Source organism: Haliotis asinina, chromosome 7 (genome assembly GCF_037392515.1).
Source record: "Haliotis asinina isolate JCU_RB_2024 chromosome 7, JCU_Hal_asi_v2, whole genome shotgun sequence".
In the NCBI taxonomy this organism is placed as follows: Eukaryota; Metazoa; Mollusca; class Gastropoda; order Lepetellida; family Haliotidae; genus Haliotis; species Haliotis asinina.
The window spans coordinates 29,053,634-29,075,988 of NC_090286.1; the positions used below are offsets into that span (position 1 = coordinate 29,053,634).

The following is a 22,355-nucleotide window of genomic DNA, read 5'->3' on the forward strand; positions in this document are numbered from 1 at the left end:
GAAAAGAAATAGCGTATATATTTTTTTCAAAATTTCCTACCAGCTACTGACAGGAATATTGCTGTAAAAAATCTGTAAATCAAGTAACAAATAAAGTGTGTCCTTGCTACAGTCTATTTGTCATGTCATAACAATCAGCTTGTCATGGCATAGCAAACTGCAGCAATATGAAAGAAATTAACTTAGTTTGAATAATCCATTTACTGGATCAGCATAATTTGTTTTGTTGCGCTGTTGTTTACACCACATTCATCAGTCTTCCAGTTTATGATGGTGGTCAGAAAATAACTGAGTCTGAATCAGAAAATCCAGAAATTAACCTCATCAAATGATCCTGGTAGTTGCTTCTTGCTCCTAGCATGGATTGCTGAAGATTAATTCTAACCTGGATCAACATAAATCAGATTATCAGACCAGTGAAGGTCCCGGGATAGAATAGGCCTTCAGTAACCCATGCTTGCCATAAAAGACGACTGTGCTTGTCGTAAGAGGCGACTAACGGGATCAGGTGGCCAGACTCGCTGACTTGGTTGACACGTGTCATCGGCTCCCAACTGCACAGATCGATGGTCATGTTGTTGATTACTTGATTGTCTGGTCCAGACTCGATTATTTACTGACCGCCGCCATATAGCTGGAATATTGCTGAGTGCGGCATAAAGTAAACTGACTCACTCACTCTCTGAGATTATCATAGTGCCACAACTGTCAGCGTTTTTGTTAAAGTTTGGGAATAGTAACAGTTGCCCAGCCACTTTCACTTCACATAACAAGAGTTAAAGGTTTCCCACGTGTGTTCTAGTACTGCAAAGGGTGATTACGAATATTTATGCATTTAAAATACTTAGGAAAATATTCTGTGCAGAAGTTTGCAAGTGTTAATGAACTGGGAAAGTTGGCACACTCTTGGGTGCACAAAAGGCAAGTTAACTGGAATAGAAGTGACAACAAGATTTAGTATCAATTCTATGAAAGAAGATATTATTACAGGTTTGGTAAATGAAATGGGGTCCCATCACCATTATGCTGCATTGATAATATTATCTCATAGCTTAAATAAATACAGCCATACCAAAACTGTTAATATTACTTTAAACTCAAGTCACTGAATGATCATATGAAATTAGCTTCAATAAAAATCTTTAATCATTACAACTTAAGGCAGGAAATACAAATTAGGTGTTTAGAAGCCCTCTCCATGTTAGCACTAGGCTAAACTACCAGATTAATCAACCTACAAAAGATTGTATTTTGTAAAGCAAGCAAAATAGTGTATTAAAGACATGTCAAGGAAGCACTAATCTGGTAGTTTAGCCTAGCATCAGCATGATTAGATCAAAGCGATTGGGATGAACAAGGACACTCATCTTTCCCCTAATCTTTAATCTGCTTTATTAAACTTTAACACAATAATAAATTACACCTAGGTTGAATTCCAAAATGATATTTGTCCATTAATTCAGAAAACATCTTGGAATTGTGATTAGGTTGAAACTTACTAAATGGACATAGACTTTGGTACATATCACAATAGGAGTTCAATATGGACACCATGGTGGCCATTTTGAATATCAGATATGAGCTACAGGTGACAGCATGTTACTAAAAGGCCATTACAAATAAATTCTTGTAAATAGTGATCATAAAACATCCTTAAAAATCAATCGACACCACTTGAATTTCAAAGGTTATTCTGGCTTATAAAGTTTGTCTTTATTTCTTCTCTTCAAACTTTCTCTGCAGAATCTTATCTTCAACATTCTGAATTTACATACTGAAGTTTCAGCTAAAAAAACATTACTTTCCATAACATGTGGACACCTCAGGTTTAGCAGACGGAGAAATAATCCCCTATGAATCCTCCCTCATTGACTCAAGGAGAGATGAGGTCATGAAGTGATCACTTTGCCAGGTGCATGACGAGATATACTTTTGAAAAGGAAACAGTTTGCTTATTTACTGGGCCAGATTACTATCTAATGATGTTAACTTCAAAGATATTTTCAACTGATGGAAAGTTTATTCTTCATAGATATAGGGTTGTTTATCTCGCACCAAGATCTCAAAATGTTTTAAATCGGAAATCATCATCCATCTGCTACAGGGTTTCCATGAAAGCTGTAATCTTAGGCCACTATAAGATTTTCATCACTGCCCATCAATAGGAAACATCCTGCTTACATTCATTTCTATTTCATAAGAACAACATCAATACACAGATAACAGACAGAAAAGCCTTCAACAGGTCATTTCAAACACTAAAATCCATATTGAAAAGATTCCTGCATTAATCTTTTTGATAAACGTTTAAAATAATTTTTTATGATTAATCAATGATGGCTTCATAAGAGTCCAGTCGTGGTTATGAATTATGAGATTCCGCCAATATCAATATTTTTTAAGTAGCAAGAATTTTGGAATTATTTCTTCAAATGGTTTAAAACCTGACCAAAAGGTCACTGTGCGAAAGTGGTGATAACAATTATCAAGTGGCCACATGTTCATCATATTGATCACTGACAGACGTTGTTGTGACAGTATACGTTTTTATTAAAGAAAAAGTAATTGTCAGCCTCTTTCAGGTTTATATAATAAGATATTGTAATATTCCAATTAATAATGAAATTGACAAAAATGAACATCTTTGAAAACAAAAACATGTTTTTAGTTAACAAATCAGCAACAAACCAATCTTGACAAATACATGAACACCAACAATGTTAATTTGGCCATGTTAATTACCACAACATTAATTAAACCATGACTGATGACTGATTGGATGGATGAGCAAGAGGATGAACTCCGATGTTATTCTGGGGGTGAAACGGGAATATAAACAATGCTGGAACATGAAATGAACATCTTACCTTTTCGATCTGTTTGAGAAAACAAAGCAAAAGTCATAAAACAAATGAAATAAAGAAATTAATCAACTTACAGACCTCCGATTACTGCCCTCTTCTTCATTTTATCATTGATACATACATTATTTTGAAAAACACAGAAATCTCACCTTAAAACATTACCTAAACAAACAAAATAATAATATATTGCTGACAGGCCTAGAGACTGTATATTCAATAAAAGATATGGACTGTCTGATTGTTTCCAAATTCCACGGTACAGTGAAACAATTAGATGGTTGTGGGTTTTTTTCAGTGGTATGACTCTGTAAGGTCTGTTATCTATTATCGTATCTTGTCCTGTGAATGGATCAGTTACTTTCTATGTCTTTGAATACACACTCGAAGCAATGATTTGTACATTTTCTCTTTGTATGAACATATTAGAAAGAAAATAAAACAATGGTTGACAGTATGAGCAAACATTCTGTGCCAACTACTGCAAAATTAAGCAGCAGTTGAATCTGACTACCGAATTCAATGTTTTCACTTTCATCAACAAAATAGGAAAGTGCTGTAGACCTGTTGGATGAAATGGTCTGGCTAAAAAATCAGGTTATACTGATTGTTTTGTACCAAAATTTACAATCTTACCTCATAAAATAATTTTGTAATCACAATAAATTTAATATTTAAAGGCAAATTATGCATCAAATTAACCATATCATGAAAAAATGCCAACACACATATTGTAATAACTTTGTTGAATCCCATCATGCAATCATTTAAATGTCTTAAGATGACAATACATACGTTGGTTACAAAAGAAAGTTATAAAAACTATACAATTTACAAATTACAAAGTATAATTATTAGAAATCATTTCTCAAAAAAAAAAAAAACGTCAGCTAGAAACAACAAATAATTTCTGTTGTACACCTAATGGGCATGACATTTGTCTGCGACATGTAACCAGACTCCATGGCAACATGTCTCTGCCCAGACATAATGGCTGAAGATTTATCATTGTTAGGATTGTTACATCAAACAGATCACGTCAGTAGTGAGTGAGTTCAGTTTTAAGCCACACTCAGCAATATTTCAGCTATATGGTTGCGGTCTGTAAATAATTGAGTCTGGACCAGACAATCCAGTCAACAGCCTGAATCTACATGACTGGGATGTGTCAACCAAGTCAGCAAGCCTGACCACCACATTCCATTATTCGCCTATTATGACAAGCATGGGTTACTGAAGATCAGTTCTAGCCCAGATCTTCACAGGTTGTGAGTCACCCTCAGTACAGAAACTATGGTGACAGTCCTCCTCACTCGGAACTAGAGACCACCTGATCTTGACCAGATGACGGTTTGAATCAGCAGTCTTATTATAATGACAGTGAAAACAAATGCATCATTTTGATATTTCTGGCTAAAGTTTTCCGATTATAACACAATAAAAAAAGCAAACATCTTGCTGCATAGAGAGGGTGTAGCTCAAGGTCTTATATTAAGTGAGTGAGTAAGTTTAGTTTTACAACGGACTCAGCAATATTCCAGCTATATGGTGACGGTCTGTAAATAATCAAGTCTGGACCAGACAATCCAGTGATCAACGACATGAGCATCCATCTGTGCAACAGGGAACCAATGACATGTGCCAATCAAGTAAGCAGGCCTGACCACCCGATCCCGTTAATCGCCTCTTATGACAAGCATAGTCCTTTTTTTAAGGCAAGCATGTGTTGCTGAAGGCCTATTCTCTCCCAGATCTTCACGGGTCTTACACTAAGAACCACAGAGAAGACATAGCTCAAGTTCTTATGTTAAGCACCAATCTCAAGGTTACAGTAACCTGTAGATACTAAGTATCTTGGCAATGCAATAAGATAATGTTTTATAATTTGATATAGGTTCTTATAGACATCTCTCATATACAAAGTTAAAAATATCTTTTCCCTTTTTGAACAAGTTTGAGCAGGTATGAACATATGATGTGTTTCAGAAAATTTGAAGAATTTTTAAAATCTATCAACGATACTGATAATACCATACCTAATAATTACCATACCTTACCACAAGACAATTGTTCTGATTCTAGAAATCATCTTCAAAGCTTTGATTTGTAACAATTCACAAAAACTTGCACAAATACCTCCCAAAAATCAGATAACTAGATCAGTAGAACCTTGCCATCTGTGAACTAATTTGAAAGGAGCAAAAAACATTTGTCTTTGTTATCTACCCTTCTATGACCTTTGAGGTAATTGCCCTGACCTCTTTCATTTCATATGATTATCGTTTTATATCCCATCTCCCTCCTCGTTAGGCTATTACCCTCATGAACCCCCATTTCTTGGACAGGTCAATTTCATAAACATCACACCTAATTGGCACTGTGTTTTTCACCTGGCTATATAAACCATGTGGTTATTAACAGATCATAAAAGCCCTCCTTATTCTTATCAGGAATGGTCAAGTAGGTGTAAGATTTTCTAATTATATGGTTGACACGAAATAATTACAGATATTTCTTTGTGTGAGGTCACGGAAGGAGTTTAATCCAAGAGTTTGGGCATAGAATTCTAAACAAAGAACTAACTGTACACCAAAGAAGAAGCATTAGCCATGGAAACAGGTTTTGATTAAAATGAAATGATCCATTTTACTTTCTGGAAAACAAACTAACCATTATACTTCTTCTTAAAAACAAATATGGTGAATTTTGCTTTATGAATTAATATAAAAGAAAACAGGATACATTGTGCTTTTTTATTTTTGGTATCAAAGAAAACGTGATACATATGGCTTTTTTAAATAGGCATGATGCCTTTTGCAAATTTAAGACGTAATTGTGAAATCTTCCTGAAAAAAGTCACCTAATCGGGAAGACATAGTGTGGATATACTCCTTCAGACTGACTGATCATAGTATGTATGTGCACCTCCACTATCCACACCCCCATCTGGATCTACTGTTGATCTTTCAAAGACAGGTGAATATATATTATTTCCAATGACTCTATCACTAGTTCTCAACCCTTCCCATGCATACATATGTGATGTTAACTTCATGCAGTGTTCCTTTCAGGTGTAAAGATGACTTTACAAGACTCTTGTTACCTGTTTTCTGAAGAAGTCTCAACATCCGACCTTGCTTATCTAGTAAGAGTATTCATGAAATACTAATAAAACCATTTTTTGCTGAATATTTCCATCATGAACAAACAAAGTGACATCTCACAGTCAATGGAAATGGCATGTTTTGTCAAAACACCCACTCACAAAGAATTCCTTCACCAAGACACTTTTACAGTTTGGTGTTAAGGAGCAGTACTAAGGAAATCCTATGGTCATGTTTATCATAACAACCATCTTTACACAGCAAGATGTCTGGCCGAAGACTTGATTGTTCTGATCTCTTTTCAGTATTCACCGTGGTAAACAATGTCTAGGGTATTGTTTGGAGCCAGGAAGATTAGCAATGATAGCCAAGATATTTTAAACTAAATCACATAAACACTCTTGTATAGTGAACCAATCGAGTATTTATTTGAAAGTAAATGTTTTTTACTTCAAAACTAATGGTCAGTCCTGGTAGAAAAAAATTAAATATGATGCAACATACCTAAAACATGTTTGACAAAATTTGGAACTTTAACGATTTAAAGCTTGAGATTTGAGTGCCTACATGGCAATGGAATCTACATTAGCTGTTGTAAATGATATGATTATCTTAGTAAGTATCTACAAACAAGAACACCCTTGTGATAGGACTGATTAAGTCTTGACAAACTGTTGAGCTTTGACACTATTCTCACCTGTACGGCAAAACAAACAATATAAAGTGGAGAGATCAGAGAGATTAAAAGAGCTCAATCGTCAGGTTACCTGCCATTGTCGAGTCCCAATCCCATGGCAAACTCAAGGTCAGTGTCAGCGATGGCGATGGAGACCTGGAGGACTCCCACATTGATGGCCGCAGTGACGTGGGTGTGGAACGGGGTGCCTCCAACTGCATACAACAACACCCCTGAACCACGCTCAGTCTGGAAATAGAAGGAAAGGATTCAGTAAGACTACTGAGAGAGTTTAGTTTTGCGCCACTTTAACAATATTCCAGCAATATCACAGTGAGGGACACCAGAAATGCGCTTCAAACACTGTACCCATATGGAGAATTGAACCTGGGTATTCAGCATGATGAGCAATCACTTTAAGCACTTGGCTACCCCAACGCCCTTCATTAAGACTAGCTGAGTGTGGCATAAAACTAAACTCACTCACTCACTCATTAACACTAGAGCTGTGACAGCATATTGTAACATATTGATAATCGTGATACCTTATCTGGCGACAAATATATCGATACTCTTTTTTCGTATCAAGGTATGTATCGTTGACCTTAAAATTGTGAATTTTCACTTGAAATTCATGGTTATCTCAAAATTTACACTGTTACTTGATATAAAAATATACATTTTTAAAGAAAATAATCAAAGACAGCACATCGTGATGTCTATCGAATCGTATCGTTCCGAGATGTCATAATATGTATCATATTGTGAATCTTCTGTATCATCACACCTCTAATTCAGACTAACAGTTGTTGGATAGCTTAATGGATAAGATGCCTGGGTTTGGATCTCCCATGTGTAAGACCTCTTTACGGTTTCCCCTGCTGTGATACCGATGGAATATTGCTGAAAGCAATGTAAAATCATTCTCACTCACTCACAAACAGGTTACTGCCTATCAAATTAGGCATGGTGGAAAACAACTTAGGGTTTGTTAAAATTGAACAGAATTCTAATGTTGATTCATTCATTAGTTGAGACTGCACCACATTATTTTAATGAATGAATCAGCATTACAATTTAAACAAACCCGAGGTGGTTTTCCACCATGCACAATTTCATAGGCAGTAACCTGTTTGAAACCAATGAGAAACCATCACATCCTCCACAGATTTTTAAAAGACATGAAAGCAACAATCTGGACAAGCTACGTTATTACTGACAGGGAAAACTACAACACTCACAGCCTGCTGTTTGAAATCAAACACTGATTCAGAGCTCTATGAATAGGTAATGTCAAAATTGTGAATATATATTTTGGGAAGAGACCATAGTACAGATCAGATTCATTAGGACCTAAACATGAGGTGCCAGGTAATTTCAAACGCTGCTCTTTTCATTATGTATACAGTGTTCTCCCCAGCAAGCTGAGAGTGAATAAACTTTGACAGGGGTATTCTCAATGAAGTTCTGTGGACATGATCTGTGTGAGGTGGAAATATCAGGTCACCATCTATGCCAATATTGAACAAACTTTATGGATAACAGGAAATTCCTGCTTGACAGTGGTACAAAAATCCATATCGAAATGTCACACTTGTAAAATAAAAGAAGTTGTTATCCTTAAAGTATTGGACTTTGCAACTTCCAAAAATACCACTCAAATAAACCATCCATGCCACTATTATTTTTGTCTTCTTACAAGTGATTTTGAAATCCCCAACATGTCATCTTCATGTATCACTGTTTATGCATGTGCTTGCATTGTGATCAATAATTATTCTTTTTAAAATAAAATGATTAAAATAAAAACTTAATTCATCAGAATAAAGACAACAGACAACACAAACACCTCTGATGCAAGTTGTGAACACACTGATATTAAAACATAATATTTCATTTCTGGAAAAAAAAACAAAACCTTTAAATCTACATCTAATTGTTTTAACAAAAGGTAATCTTATCCATACCCTTCACAAAGTTCTGTGAAGCATCAGAAGTCCATTTAAGTAAGTGTTATCATGGCAACTAGGCACAATTAGTGATACCCATCCCCAAAGGTCCCCTGTGCTCTGTATCACTTCTCCTCAAGTATCCAATCATTGTTCATGATCACTGTGATATAAGATCCATACTACCCAGAAACTTGTACAAAGGAGATCAGAGACAGTAGCGGCACCTGCACTACACAAAACAGACACCAGCGACATGGGTTCATCTGTGTCACAAACCACTCCCCAGAACAGGTTTTTTATTGACACACTTGAAAGAAATATGGACAGAGTGCATCCCCCTGCCAAGCCCCATTGATAAACCCTCAATGTGGTCTGCTTCACGATAACATTGCTTCATGATAACACACCTCCTATTTCTACATGCCTCTTTATGACATGATTATAGAAAACAATATCTGTACATTGATATCTCATAACAAGCAAGGAGGGAAACATTTGAAGAAGTCTTGAATTTGATTTAAATAAAATCTAAATTTCAATGTCATATCGATGAATATTTAAATTTGTTCACCACTTCTGTTCACTATAAAACATGTTCAATACATCAGATCATTTACCTAAAGCTGAGGCAGATGGTGTGACTGATCAAATATTACAACACAAAACATATTCATGATCAATACTGCTTTAAAATTTGTTAAGCCTTAACCATCATGATCATGTTCCCGATAAGATTGTGCCAGTCAACTTGCAGCATTCTAATATTCTTCTTCCTGTTAAAGTTTAAATTAATTGTTTTCAAAATCTATTTAATCTGGACACAAAAGAAATATTCTTAAACCACTGGACCACAATCACGGTTTGATCAAGCTAGCTCCAAATACAGCAGGCAAACTGATTAAGCAAACCCATTCCTTTCCCCCGATGCTTTCAAATAGATCCTAAAATACATTTCAATGTGAATTGACTTGCTTAATCCATTTACCAAAACTTTTGTCCAGGGGTGGTGTGTGTTTCTTCTTCAGTAGCAGGGCTGATAGGCTTTGTGTTCGATAAGGAAGAGCATATAGATTCTACAGGATATAAAAGTCTCTGGTTTATCCCTCAGATGTTATAAATAAAAGCAGAAATGACAATTGCAAATTGGAAAAATAAGCCTGGCTTAAAGATCACAGCTTTACTTTTTTTCTTTTTTTTGAGTGTAGAGTTATAAATGATCTGAATTACTGGACCACACATGACGTGTAATGTGATCATGCTGTCTAACCATAATGTCATTGGAGATGCCAACCCCAAAGTGTTGCAAATAGGAGTTTCAAGCATCAAAATTAGCAGTTTGACTATAAAATTGGCAGTCAAACTAAATATTTCCAATCATGATAGATTCTGAGAAACACTAAGGTATTGAATTCAGCATCAGATTTCTAATAGACAATTTTGCTATAAGTATGTTTGATACTTGCAATGATTCTAGTTCAAATATGTCATCAAATTTGATGAATGGAAGGTACATGAAGTCTGAAAATGCATTTAATTGATGAAAATATATGATTTGGCCTATATATCCAATTTTTAATTACTTTTCTTCACATTTTGTAGAATCTGTAGTGCAATATTAGTGGCGTTGTCTGAGGCTAACATTCTTTACAAATACATGTACAATAAAACTGGCATCTCTGTACTGTTTCATATTGGAAATTATTTTTAAAATGCTTGCATTGCAAATTCTAACGTTAGTGATTTAACACTCAGTGAAAGAAACTGAAAATTCTAGTCGGGAGATTCTTTATACAACTACTAATCTTCCTGGTAAATGTAAATGCTTGTAAAACCATTCTTGTTCACTCTGAAATAGTTCTCAGTGATCAACAGTTTTTCATATTTCTTCTCGTCATCTCATGTTCCATGATATACATTCAGATAAATATATTGATCCAGGCAGACAGATTCTGATATCAGGACTAACAGAAAGTGAGTGGTCTAACTTCTTTGAATGGCATTTTAGAAGTAGGGACTACAATACAGACATGTTGTCTCATACAGAAGAAACTCCAACACTAGGTAAATTAATCTGGTTTGAATGCCACGGGATTGACAAAACACATACCACCTTCGTCAAGACATTCAAATGGCTAAGATTTCTTATTGTATTAATTCAAGGATCTGCATTACCATTCCAATATCTGAGAGAGCTTTCCATCTACCCTCACAGGCTTATATTGCTACCAAGCTTTCACACTACTGCATATTTAAACCATCAACCAATAAAATTACCCCATCACAAACGTCTTATGTTTTTCTAGCTTCCTTAAGGTCATGTTATGGTTTTTTCCTTCTCTGTTTTCCTATTCGATAAATATTCAGAGGAGACAGACTGTCATTAACATTAATGTTTGTCTTGCATGTCCTGAGCTATCAGTTTAACTGTTTTTGCATGTCTGTAGCAGAGCAGACGTCAAATGTTGAAGAGCAGACGGCAGATCAGCATACTGAATGATGGCAATTGAGATCAGCTGCATGCATGATAATGACTATTTTCAGTCTGCTGTAACAAATTCTGCCAGCGTGATCAATCTGTTCCTCAAGGTTCAGTGAGTAGAATCACATCCTAGCTGAAAAAAAAGCTTGTGCTGTTTGGTCCAACAAACCACAACATGCTCCAAGTATTAAGAAATCAATGATCTGTCAAATGTAAATCATTGTTTTAGGAAGTGAAAGGATTTATACTCATAGGCTCAGATCATCATCAGTCTAACTGATTACAAATTTGCAATACAGATGTGATAACTTAAGAACCAAGTCAATCTCAGGCATATGTAAACATGTGACATTAAATGGCTCCTTTGCTTCTCTCTATGAACAGACATACGCTCAATACCTACACATTTGCTGCTTTTGAAGAGTAAGCATCAGCTCAGTCCAGTCCTCGCCTAGACAGGTTAAAAAACCAAAACACCCCTTTCCTCAGTTTTAACAGCCATCATATGAACACAGCTTAAGCAAACCAGAAAAACTGTATCAGTACTTTAAATCATTTACCTTGAACTCAAACGAGATTCGAATTTTGTCGGCCACCAATCTATCTTCCTTCTTCTCAAACAGTTGGTAGGTGACCCACTCATATCCCCTGAATGTCATCACAGTTGGACCTGAATAACACAACAAACATGTTGCTAATGTCCTGAAATGGGGTTAAATAGCATGTGCAAGAAAAGTGCAGAAATGAGCAAATGTTCAGATCAAGGTTTGTAAATACTTTACCAACAAATTGATAAATGAATCACATGTTAGTTAGGTTCCTAAAAATATGTATCATGCAACCGCTTGCTGGTGAATTTTTTTTACCTACGGTGTCAAGAGACTGGTGACGTCTTGGCCGATTTTTCCGGCTACAGTGATGAACGGGTTAACAGACATTGTAGAGGTTGGAGACTGTTAATTTTTTTTAAGAATAACAGTTTCTTGACAATGTAGAGTATGGATTTACAACTTTCAAATATTTACAAGGCTATGTTTCTGGGTTACTTCTTGCCCCTTCATCAGGTGAAATTAACTTGTTGTTAGCTTCTTATTTAATGTGTAAAACAATAGGTTTGTCCACTTTTATCAAGCTAAGACTTGAGATTTTGTGCAAGTGCTACAGTTTCACCAGATTGCTGAAACCAAGGCGGAACAGATAAACTAAGAATCTTCATCAGGATGAATTTGAGATTCAAACCCATTGTCATAGAGTCCTGGCACTCTAAAAGGAGATAACTCCATGAAAGCAAAGAGGAGCAGATAAAATGGAAACCATCATCAGGATGGACTAGAGATTTAAACCCAATATCTGCACCTTATAACATTCGTAAATTAAGAGTTAAGAGATATCTGTACAAAAAATTGCAGCATTGTACTCTATCAGGTTGTCGAGAGACAACTTCTGGCATCTGGATAAAATTTTATTCATAACACAGAACAGCAAACAACATTTCCATTTCAATATGAGATACTGACACCTTCAGATTTCCAGAAGCCATGGCCAATTCCCCATAGCTGATTTTATCACAGAATAATCCAAGATAGCAGGCCTATCAGTTGTCCTGCAGTTCCTTGTATGACACAATAATCACTCATACGTCCATGACACAGACCCTATTCTTCAGCTGAGCATGAACCTCTACAGTATGTAATAAATGATGGGATCTTGTTAAAAGGTGTCATCAACCTTTGACTCAATGCGTTTACGTAACTATCCTATTTCCTACTGGAATTCATGCCTTTTGTTCGAGGCCTTGATGAAATGAAACAAGATATGTATATTGGTATATTTAATTAATTACACTACAGGAAATACACAAGTGTTGTCATCAAGACTGAACATGTGAAAGACTGCTGCTGAGTTAGGATCACAATGTCAACATTTTTCATTCCTTTATTTACAAAATTATGTTTGAATATTGCATCATTAATTAACACTGTTTTTCGATTTGTATTCCCTTTGTATTCAGACATGATAAATAATGTGATTATTATTCAATGTTATAAGGAAACCCAATTCATCCGCTACAAATATTAATCCTCACTTTGAGCTATTTCTAAAGTTCTGAGTCACAAATGTCACAATTTCCAGGGTCTTGTTTCCAAATGTTATTTAAGAACTGACTGTGGTAAATGTACACTACAGCAATGGTATGTGACCATCAAAGCACTGAATACAGCCCATGGGAAATGTCCCTTGTAATTAGTACACCTCCAAAAGGGGAGCACAGCTCTGGTTAATTGGCATTCTTAGGAAGTTAACCTAAGGGCTGGTACAATATCAAACAAGCTGGGAGTACAGCTCTATTTGGGCTGGTAGACCTTCTTGGTCAGTTCTTGATCAGGATGGTGATGTAGCCCTGTGGTTGAAGCATCCCCTCTTCAGCTTAAAAGACCAAGGTTCAATTCCCCACATGGGACCACAAGCACAAGTCCCCTACCTTATCATAGACTTGTAGTCTATACTCTTAGCACAGTTTTCTTGGACATCAGCACAAGGTTGTGCTCATTACACCTGAGACATGCACGGGGTTTACATGGTAGCTAAATGAATTTGATCTCAAACTTTATCACATTAACTGAGTGAATGAGTGAGTTTAGTTTTATGCCGCACTCAGCAATATTCCAGTTATATGGTGGCGGTCTGTAAATAATTGAATCTGGACCAGGCAATCCAGTGATCAACAACATGAGCATCGATCTACACAATTGGGAATTGATGACATGTGTCAACCAAGTCAGCAAGTCTGACCACCCGATCCCATTAGTCGCCTCTTATGACAAGCAACGTCGCTTTTTATGGCAAGCATGGATTGCTGAAGGCTTACTCTACTCCAGACCTTCATGGTGGCTATGCTTGTCATGCGTGTCATCGGGATCAGGTGGTCAGGCTCACTGGCTTGGTTGACACATGTCATCAATTCCCAATTGCACACTCACACTTTGATCACTGGACTGTCTGGTTCACACTCGATTATTTACAGACAGATGCCATATAGCTGAAGTACTGTTTAGTGCAGCATTGAACTAAACTCACTCGCTAGTACAGATCTGACTATTCACATATATTTGTGTGGTGTTAAACAATAAACTGGGGCATGATGAAACCTTTCACTATCAGCCAGGCACTGCGGTATAGCTCAGTGGGTAAAGTGTTTGCTCATCATGACTAAGATCCAAATTCCATTCAGCAAATGGGTGTGCTGTGCAAGACCCATTTCTGGTGTCCCTGCCATAATATTGCTAGAATGTTGCTTCAAGTGTGTAAAACTAACATCAATCCCTCCTTATCAGTCACTTTCATTCTCAGACATATCACAAAGTGCAGGTCACCATTCAGCCTAATAAGGAATGAGAGCAAGAAGTGATGCAGCTCTGTATAAATAAACGCTTTTCTGACACCATTGACAACTGACATTATGCCTACAAATCAAGATTCGTGAGTGGGTAAATCTCAGTTTCAAACCTACAATGAGCACATCCTGGTTCTGCCAGAACTAAATTGTTCACAAACATACATTAGTGTGGAGTTCACAACAAACTGAAACAGGTTGGAACCCTTCATCATTAGCCACTTGTTTTGTTGTCAGACATATTATGAAAAACATGCCACCATACAGCCTACATATTTCTTCCAGCACACCCATCCTCATCAGTCACTCCAAGCACATCCTCTTCCTCCATGCCATCAGCTAACATAACCAAGGCCTGGATTATATCACACAGCCCCACAGCAGGTAGACACACGTAGACCACTCCCATTGTAGACACACCAGGCTCTCTTGGGTAATTTTATCAATTTCCTCACCAAAATTCATGAATATGACCATGGATTCATCTAGGTCACCTTGTGCTTGGTACTAAATTAGGTGTAGAAGACCGAACAGGGCTGGTGGGGGGAGGTACCTACTTTGTAACTGTACTGACTGAGATTGCACTTTCTGTTTGATTCCCAGTCTCATTTCCAAGGGTTGTGAATCAGACTTATTGTATCCTTACCATAGAAATAAATCTGTAAGGGGATTGGGTTTAAGATTCTCTTATTCTCTCTGTGAAAATTAATATACAGGATGTGCTCATCAGTAAGTTACTGAATGTATTAGAATTTTCTGAGTGGGTTGCTGAAAATATCCATTGTCATTTCCAAACAAAAAATATGATATTGTTTTAGCTCCAAAACAGACTAATGGGTATGGTTAGAACAGATTCTTTAGAAAGCTGTTCAGAGTGAGTGAGTGAGTGAGTGAGTGAGTGAGTGAGTGAGTGAGTGAGTGAGTGAGTGAGTGAGTGAGTGAGTGAGTGAGTGAGTGAGTTGAGTTGAGTTGAGTTGAGTTGAGTTGAGTTGAGTTTTACACCGCACTCAACAAAAGTCCAGCTATTTGGTGGCTGTCTGTATATAATCAAGTCTGGACCAGATAATACAGTAATCAACAGCATGAGCATTGATCTGTGCAACTGGGAGCCGATGACATGTCCCAACCATGTCAGCAAGTCAAACCACCCAGTCCCGTTAGTCGCCTCTTATGACAAGTGTGGGTTACTGAAGGCCAATATTCTAACCAAGGCCTAGATTTTCAAAGTTCTCTTAACGCTTAGATAGTCGTAAGCTAATGTTAATGTATGGTACTTATGACAATCTTAGTGCTAAGACAGTTTCGAAAATCTAGGCCCAGGACCTATACAGGTAAGTTGTTCACAAATTTAGCAGAAATTTTCAGGGGGCCCCAATAACACCTTTATTATCTTAAGTACTGATAGTAATTAAGAGGTTTATTCTTACGTTCTACACTGTCTTTGATCTGACAGATTTTATGCACTTTTATCAACAGCAGTTCAACATGTTTGTTTGTCTATCTTTAGTTTCAAGCTTTGTTGATGCCAATGGCAAGTAAAAATGCTGACAAACCAGGAATTGGAAGCAGCGTGACCTTGAATTGAAGTGAGTGAGTTTAGTTTTACGCCGCACTCAGCAATATTCCAGCTATATGGCGGCGGTCTGTAAATAATCAAGTCGGGACCAGACAATCCAGTGATCAACAACATGAGCATCGATCTGCGCAGTTGGGAACTGATGACATGTGTCAACCAAGTCAGCGAGCCTGACCACCCAATCCCGTTAGTCACCTCTTACGACAAGCACAGTCGTCTTTTGAGGCAAGCATGGGTTGCTGAAGGCCTGTTCTACCCCAGGACCTTCATTGGCCCTGGGACTGAAACCCATAAATAGTGAATCCTGGTTCTGCTAAGGGATGTAACTCTGTCAAGTGGATTTTATCACTATGACACCTGTTTCCTTCTTTCATCAGTTATGTTTTTTCTTTAACACTTAACTCCACAACATTACAGTCTATAGGAAGATGGCTGGCAAATAAGGAAGTCCTGATCAGACAATCCAACGACTATGAAAATTGATCTACATAACATGGATATAATCGCATGCATCAACCAAGGCAGCCAGCCAGACCACCTGATCCTGTTAGATGCCAATTATAACAAGCATGAGTTGAATGAAGCATGAAGACCAGTTATAACCCAGACCATCACAAGTTTTGATCTAATGACTTACAGCTGTAATGTTTCTATTTACAAACAATTTAAATTGTTTCTAATGTCTAAATAATTACATAGTCCATAAGTAGAAAATTGTACCAGAGTTTCAAGCTGAAACATATCTTAGAAGACATTAACACACATTACTACAAATATGAGGATATGTTTAATCTTTACATGCGCCATTGACATTATTAAGCATTCTGCTCGATTACGTGGTTCTCAGGTCAGTGATAATTGGAAGTACTTGTATAATTTGCTTAATCACTTCTACAACTAGTTGCTAGACATAAAAATTCACATCATCGTCACAAGGAGGTGAGATGGAAAGTGCAAGCAGTAAAAAAGATATTTTTTTAACATAAAGTCTCTAAACATTTATGTTTTGTGATCGGTAAAGTCCTAAAGAATGATGCATATTTGAATTGTTTTAATTAGTTCAAAGACCACAGAACACATTAAAGAAAAAATATACATTATTGATGCATTCACAAAATTTATATAAATTCCTTGTCAAGTTCTTTAACCATTTTTTGTGCAACTAGCAAGAAATTGTTCATGACATCAACCACTGATGTTGCATTCCCTTATTCATAGACTGCCACAACAAAGCTGTAACACTGAGACATTCATTCATAGAGGATTCAGAATAATAGCAAACTGGCAATGTTGAAAAAAACCAAAACAAACCATAACTAGCATTCCTCCAAGGCTCTGTTGAATTATACGTGCATGGGTCCCTGTGACTAAAGAGCGACCATTGTATGTCTGGGTTCAAATGTATCTGCAGTAACCCAAGCTTGTTGTAAAAGGCAACTAACAGGATCGAGTGGTCTGGCTCACTGACATTAGGTGACATGACATAGGTTCCCAATCATGCAGATTGATGCTCATGATGTTGATCACTGGATTGCTTGTTTCAGACTAAATAATTTACAGATTGCTGCCATATAGCTGGAACACTGCTAAACTCACTCACTTCCAAAGAGCAAGTCCAGAACAGCAGGAAGTTTAAAGATGCCTGAGCCTACAAGGATTCAAAAATCCCATTGCCCGATGCCCGGGACAAGTCAGTTTTCATTTCAGACAATCACATAATTGCTTCTTACTTGTCAGTTGGCTACTAGACCATTTCCATTTATGGTTTCAAACTGCAAATTAACTTGAATTTCATTTCATATCTGCTCATAATGTAGCAATTAAATTTCGCATCAATAATAAAGCAGAGTTATTGTTCTTTGAAATTTATCATTCTTCGATAAATAGTCCAGTAAACATTATCATCAAACATTGTGTCATAAAATCAGGGCAAATGGAAAATTAGTCAAGACAAGTTACTTTCTTGAAGTCACTTACCCTGTGGCAAGTGTCTTAAAAAAATATTTGAACCCCTGGATACGTTTAGAACTTTTTCTTCCTTGCCATACATAGGACAAATGATATTACCTAACAGCCATTTCCATAGAGACTTGTGAAAGTCTAAATTATACCCAAGATGCTTTTTTCAGCTGAGATATTCTACAAAGAACTATTTGCCATAAACCAATCATGACCTTATAGCTATAATAAACATTTGTGGAAGTGGGGGAGATATGACAGTCATATCACTGTGACTTCAGACCCCATTACTGCTGTAATGAAAATAATCTAGGTGTAATAAACCTTGATCCTGAACCCAGATTCCACTAAGAACTCCACACAAGCCTATGTAAGTGTAAGCAAAGTCTATCCTGTCAAATCATTTTGAAGGGCTCAAATGGCTCATATCGCTTCAAAACATCATATCATTATCATATCATTACACAACAAATGTGACTCCTGGCTTTCTAAGTGTGAATATACTCCGTTATCAGGGCACTGATCTTCATGGTTGACTGAGCCTCCATAAACACAAACATATTCCAACACTAGGTTGATCTACTCATCTCACCATGCCTAGTGAGTACAGCATGCACTTCACACTGGAGGTGGGATATACAGGGTTTATTCCCCAGGGATGTGTCAGGGGGCTCTGGTGCAAGATATTATCTAGTGAAAGGAGACGGTCAATAACAGCTTGTCTGTCTAGGTTCATGGGGCACAGACTCCTCAGCAGAAACACCCAGACAGATGTGCAGAAAATACAGTTATATATCAACAAAACTGAAAATAATATACATGCAATATTTTGATGATGCATGAAATTAATGCATCCAATAGTAACTCTAAATTCAAGATCAAAACCATTGGCAAATGTTCCCAGACATAAATAATATTTTAACAACGAATAAAACCACCTAGTATATTACTCATTGTAAGTCTTCCTTGGTTTTAAAACTGTGAGCGGAGACTACTGTTCAGTTGTTACTTACTTTGTAAACTTAACCATAACTGGAAAGCAACTTTGGAAGAAAATTCTAAGAATAATTAGACAAATGATCTGTTTCTACCTAAAAATATATCCGACACAAAGGAACAGTCATTGTGCACTCAGGTAAATAATTCAAGACAGCAAGGTTGACCTTATCCTTGATGTAACAAAATATACATCTGCACTCAAGAATTTTGACTCAACCCATAATTATAAGATAAATTTTCTGAATACGAACAAGTTGTCCTTAAACTTTTAACATACAACCTATAATTACAACTACTGACTGAACTCAGACATGGGCAATTAACTTTTATGTACACACCAATTTTAGAAATAGTAGACAGATAAAAAAACGTACATGTCTTAATACCTTCACCATGTGCTCATCTCTTAAACAGTCAAGCCTTGTTCTCATTTAAAGGTCATTAACTAAATGGAAGCACTGCATGTAGCCGGGTTGGACATAATGGCCAAAAGACTTTGAATACATTTGTAGGAGAGCTGTGTGCAGATGTATGCACCTGTGTGGGTGTTCCTGCCTGGTTTGATATTCACAGATGATACTTAACAGAGGTGTTGATGGACAAACAAGGGACATTTGACACATTGCTCCCCTTCCAATATATACTGACCAGCAAAAGAAACACAACTCTGGCTTTATGTCAAGCTTTTAGATAGAACACATAAACATAATGCTTACTTTTATGAGATTTCATTTTTTCAAATATTGTGTTTATTTTGCTGTTCAGAATATGTACAGAATGTTGTATTTTTTATTCAAATAAGCTTGGCCATGTAACCTTCAGGTTAGAGTGTTGAATATCTGGGTTTGAATCCCCATATGGGTATAACGTGTGAAGCCCATTTCTGGTGTCCCACAATGGAATTTTGCTAGAATATTACTGAAAGTAGCATAAAACTAAACTCATTCAAATAAACTTATACAAAAAAAACCTGTTATTTACTGACTGCATTTGCAATAATAAGCAATTACAAAATTAACATTAGAACTTCTTGTAATTCATACATGACAAGTAAAAACTATTTTCAAAGACAATGCAGGCCAATACACATTTATTTCTAGTGGGCAAAACAAACTGTTTGGATAGTAGTCAAGTAACAATGTTCACACCTACTCCACTGTGGTTTTCATAAAACATCTACAATATACTTGAGAAAAAAAATCCTGTCACAGATTGTGTATTTCCATGGTGAGTACTTGGCTCTTAATATGACACATATACCTTTCACTCAATATACAGTTTCAACGTTTTTTTCTCCAAATGTGACCCACCCCAAAAGATACCATTTGACAAACTGAAATGAACAGAGTTTCCTGTTTATATACATAGCCATTTCCGCTATGATCATCTTGAGCTGTCAATTTCTTTTTCAAATTCAAACTGTGTAAAATGCCTTGAAATGATTTCCAGAAAGACATCTGCCTGTCTACATCATCTGTGCAAGTTTATCCTTGGCCCTCAGTACATGTTTTCTGCAACGTATCCGTTATGGCTGTTCCAGGCAGACCACTCGTGAAGGTCTGGGTTAGAAGAGTGAGTGAGTGAGTGAGTGAGTGAGTGAGTGAGTGAGTGAGTGAGTGAGTGAGTGAGTGAGTGAGTGAGTGAGTGAGTGAGTGAGTGAGTGAGTGAGTGAATGAGTGTAGCTTAGTTTCAGATGCACACAGCACTATTTCCTTTATATGCTGATGGATATGGGTTACTGAAGATCAATCCTCACAGGTGCATTTTGCCAGACTGCAGAAAAACTCACAACGGATATGTTTGATGGGCCAAGGATGGGCTGAGAACGTCATCAGCCATGGTGACCATTTTCTAACTGAGCAGATGTGTTCCAGAGGCTGGGGATAGGCTGGGGATGGGTGAAGGTACTTTTGGGAGATAGCATTTTGAAATATGTTCAGTACAAAAGCTTTTGAAACAAAGTGATCATCATTTGACATGGCAACACATCTGGGGTAGCAGATACATTCAGAGAGACTCTCTTGAAAACATGGCATCAGATGTGTCACAATGGTGTCCTGGACATTCTGAACTCATCTAATACACATGGAATTACATCATCATCAAGTAAACTCAAAACCATGGCAGTCATCTTAAATCCCCTGAACAGAAGGGAAGAAGCAGAAATACCCAAATAAGATATAAGAAAAAGAACAAGAGGCATAACTTGCTGTTGGGAGGGTATTGGCGTAAGAGGATGTTGTAAGCTTAGTCGTTAAACACTGGCATTGATCCTTGTAGATAGCGGGGGAAATTGCCGGAAATATCATAGTGTGCAGGTAATTGTTGACACTGACATTGGGTGATTAGCAAGCAGTTAGTGGGAGTAACCTGTAGTTATCTGTGGCGATCGGTGAGCACAAGTGTCATGTTTACAGTTGACCTCGGTAACAGGCTGACAAAGGCTTGCCTGTATTGGACATAGCCGAGAGGGTTTTAAAGAGCACTTTAGTCTCATACAGTATGGTAAACGTATTGGGTTTGTTCAGCTCATGTACAAGCAAGCATATCCATGAATTTGCCATTCAGTGACTAAGATCACTGGTTGTTACTCATTATTCTGTGGACAAGACATATTCATTTAACAAACCATTTTTATACATATCATTCTGTGTATAACTACATTCATTCAATAAGCACGCTATACAAAACTCTAAAACCTCTATAATACTGCCTATCCTTGGCCACAACTCTATATATAAACAAGTTACCTACTGAGTCTGGATGGACATTGTTTCATCAGATGTTGTGCCAGAATGACATAAAAATTACAAGAAAATTAATAAGTTAACATATGCACAATTTGTTTATTTGCTGTCAATGCTTGACTTTGTACTATTCCAGTTGTATGGCAGTAGCCTTAAAATAGAGACTCTTATAGACCAATGATCAGTATCATGAATATTAATGCCTTGAAGGTGCAAGGTCACGACGTACACAAAATCCCTGCGCCTGATCACAATCCATACAGTATGTGTATATGGCATAAAGCCGCTTTTAGCAATATTCTGGCATTATCAGAGCAGTAAAATACCAGAAATGGGTTTCACACATTGTACCAATGTGGGAAATCGAACCCAGGTCTTCAGCATGAAGAAGAAGATGCTTTAACTATCAGGCTACCCCAACGCCCCTGATAAAATTAAGTCCCTCATATGACAACAACATATGGGAACCAATTCTAACGTGAGTTTTCATGCATGTAACTTCAGATAATAAATATATAATCAGAAGAGCAATTAAGTTCAAAACAATGACAAATATTTGCCAACCCATGAAATCATATTTTATGCACCCTAGTGCTACATAATGTCTC

The 22,355-nt window shown here is 36.9% G+C and overlaps 1 protein-coding gene across 6 annotated transcripts in view; it reads right to left on the bottom strand.

The window, feature by feature from the left end:
• Positions 1-22,355, bottom strand: part of LOC137291074 (axotactin-like) — a 175,883-nt gene that overhangs the window by 53,361 nt on the left and 100,167 nt on the right. For all 6 annotated transcript variants that reach the window (XM_067822355.1, XM_067822357.1, XM_067822353.1 and 3 more), the window contains exons 5-6: positions 11,633-11,742; positions 6,733-6,890 (exon numbers count right to left, since the gene is read on the bottom strand). In XM_067822355.1, coding sequence (XP_067678456.1) covers positions 6,733-6,890; positions 11,633-11,742 — 268 coding nt within the window. The remainder of the gene's footprint in view (positions 1-6,732; positions 6,891-11,632; positions 11,743-22,355) is intronic.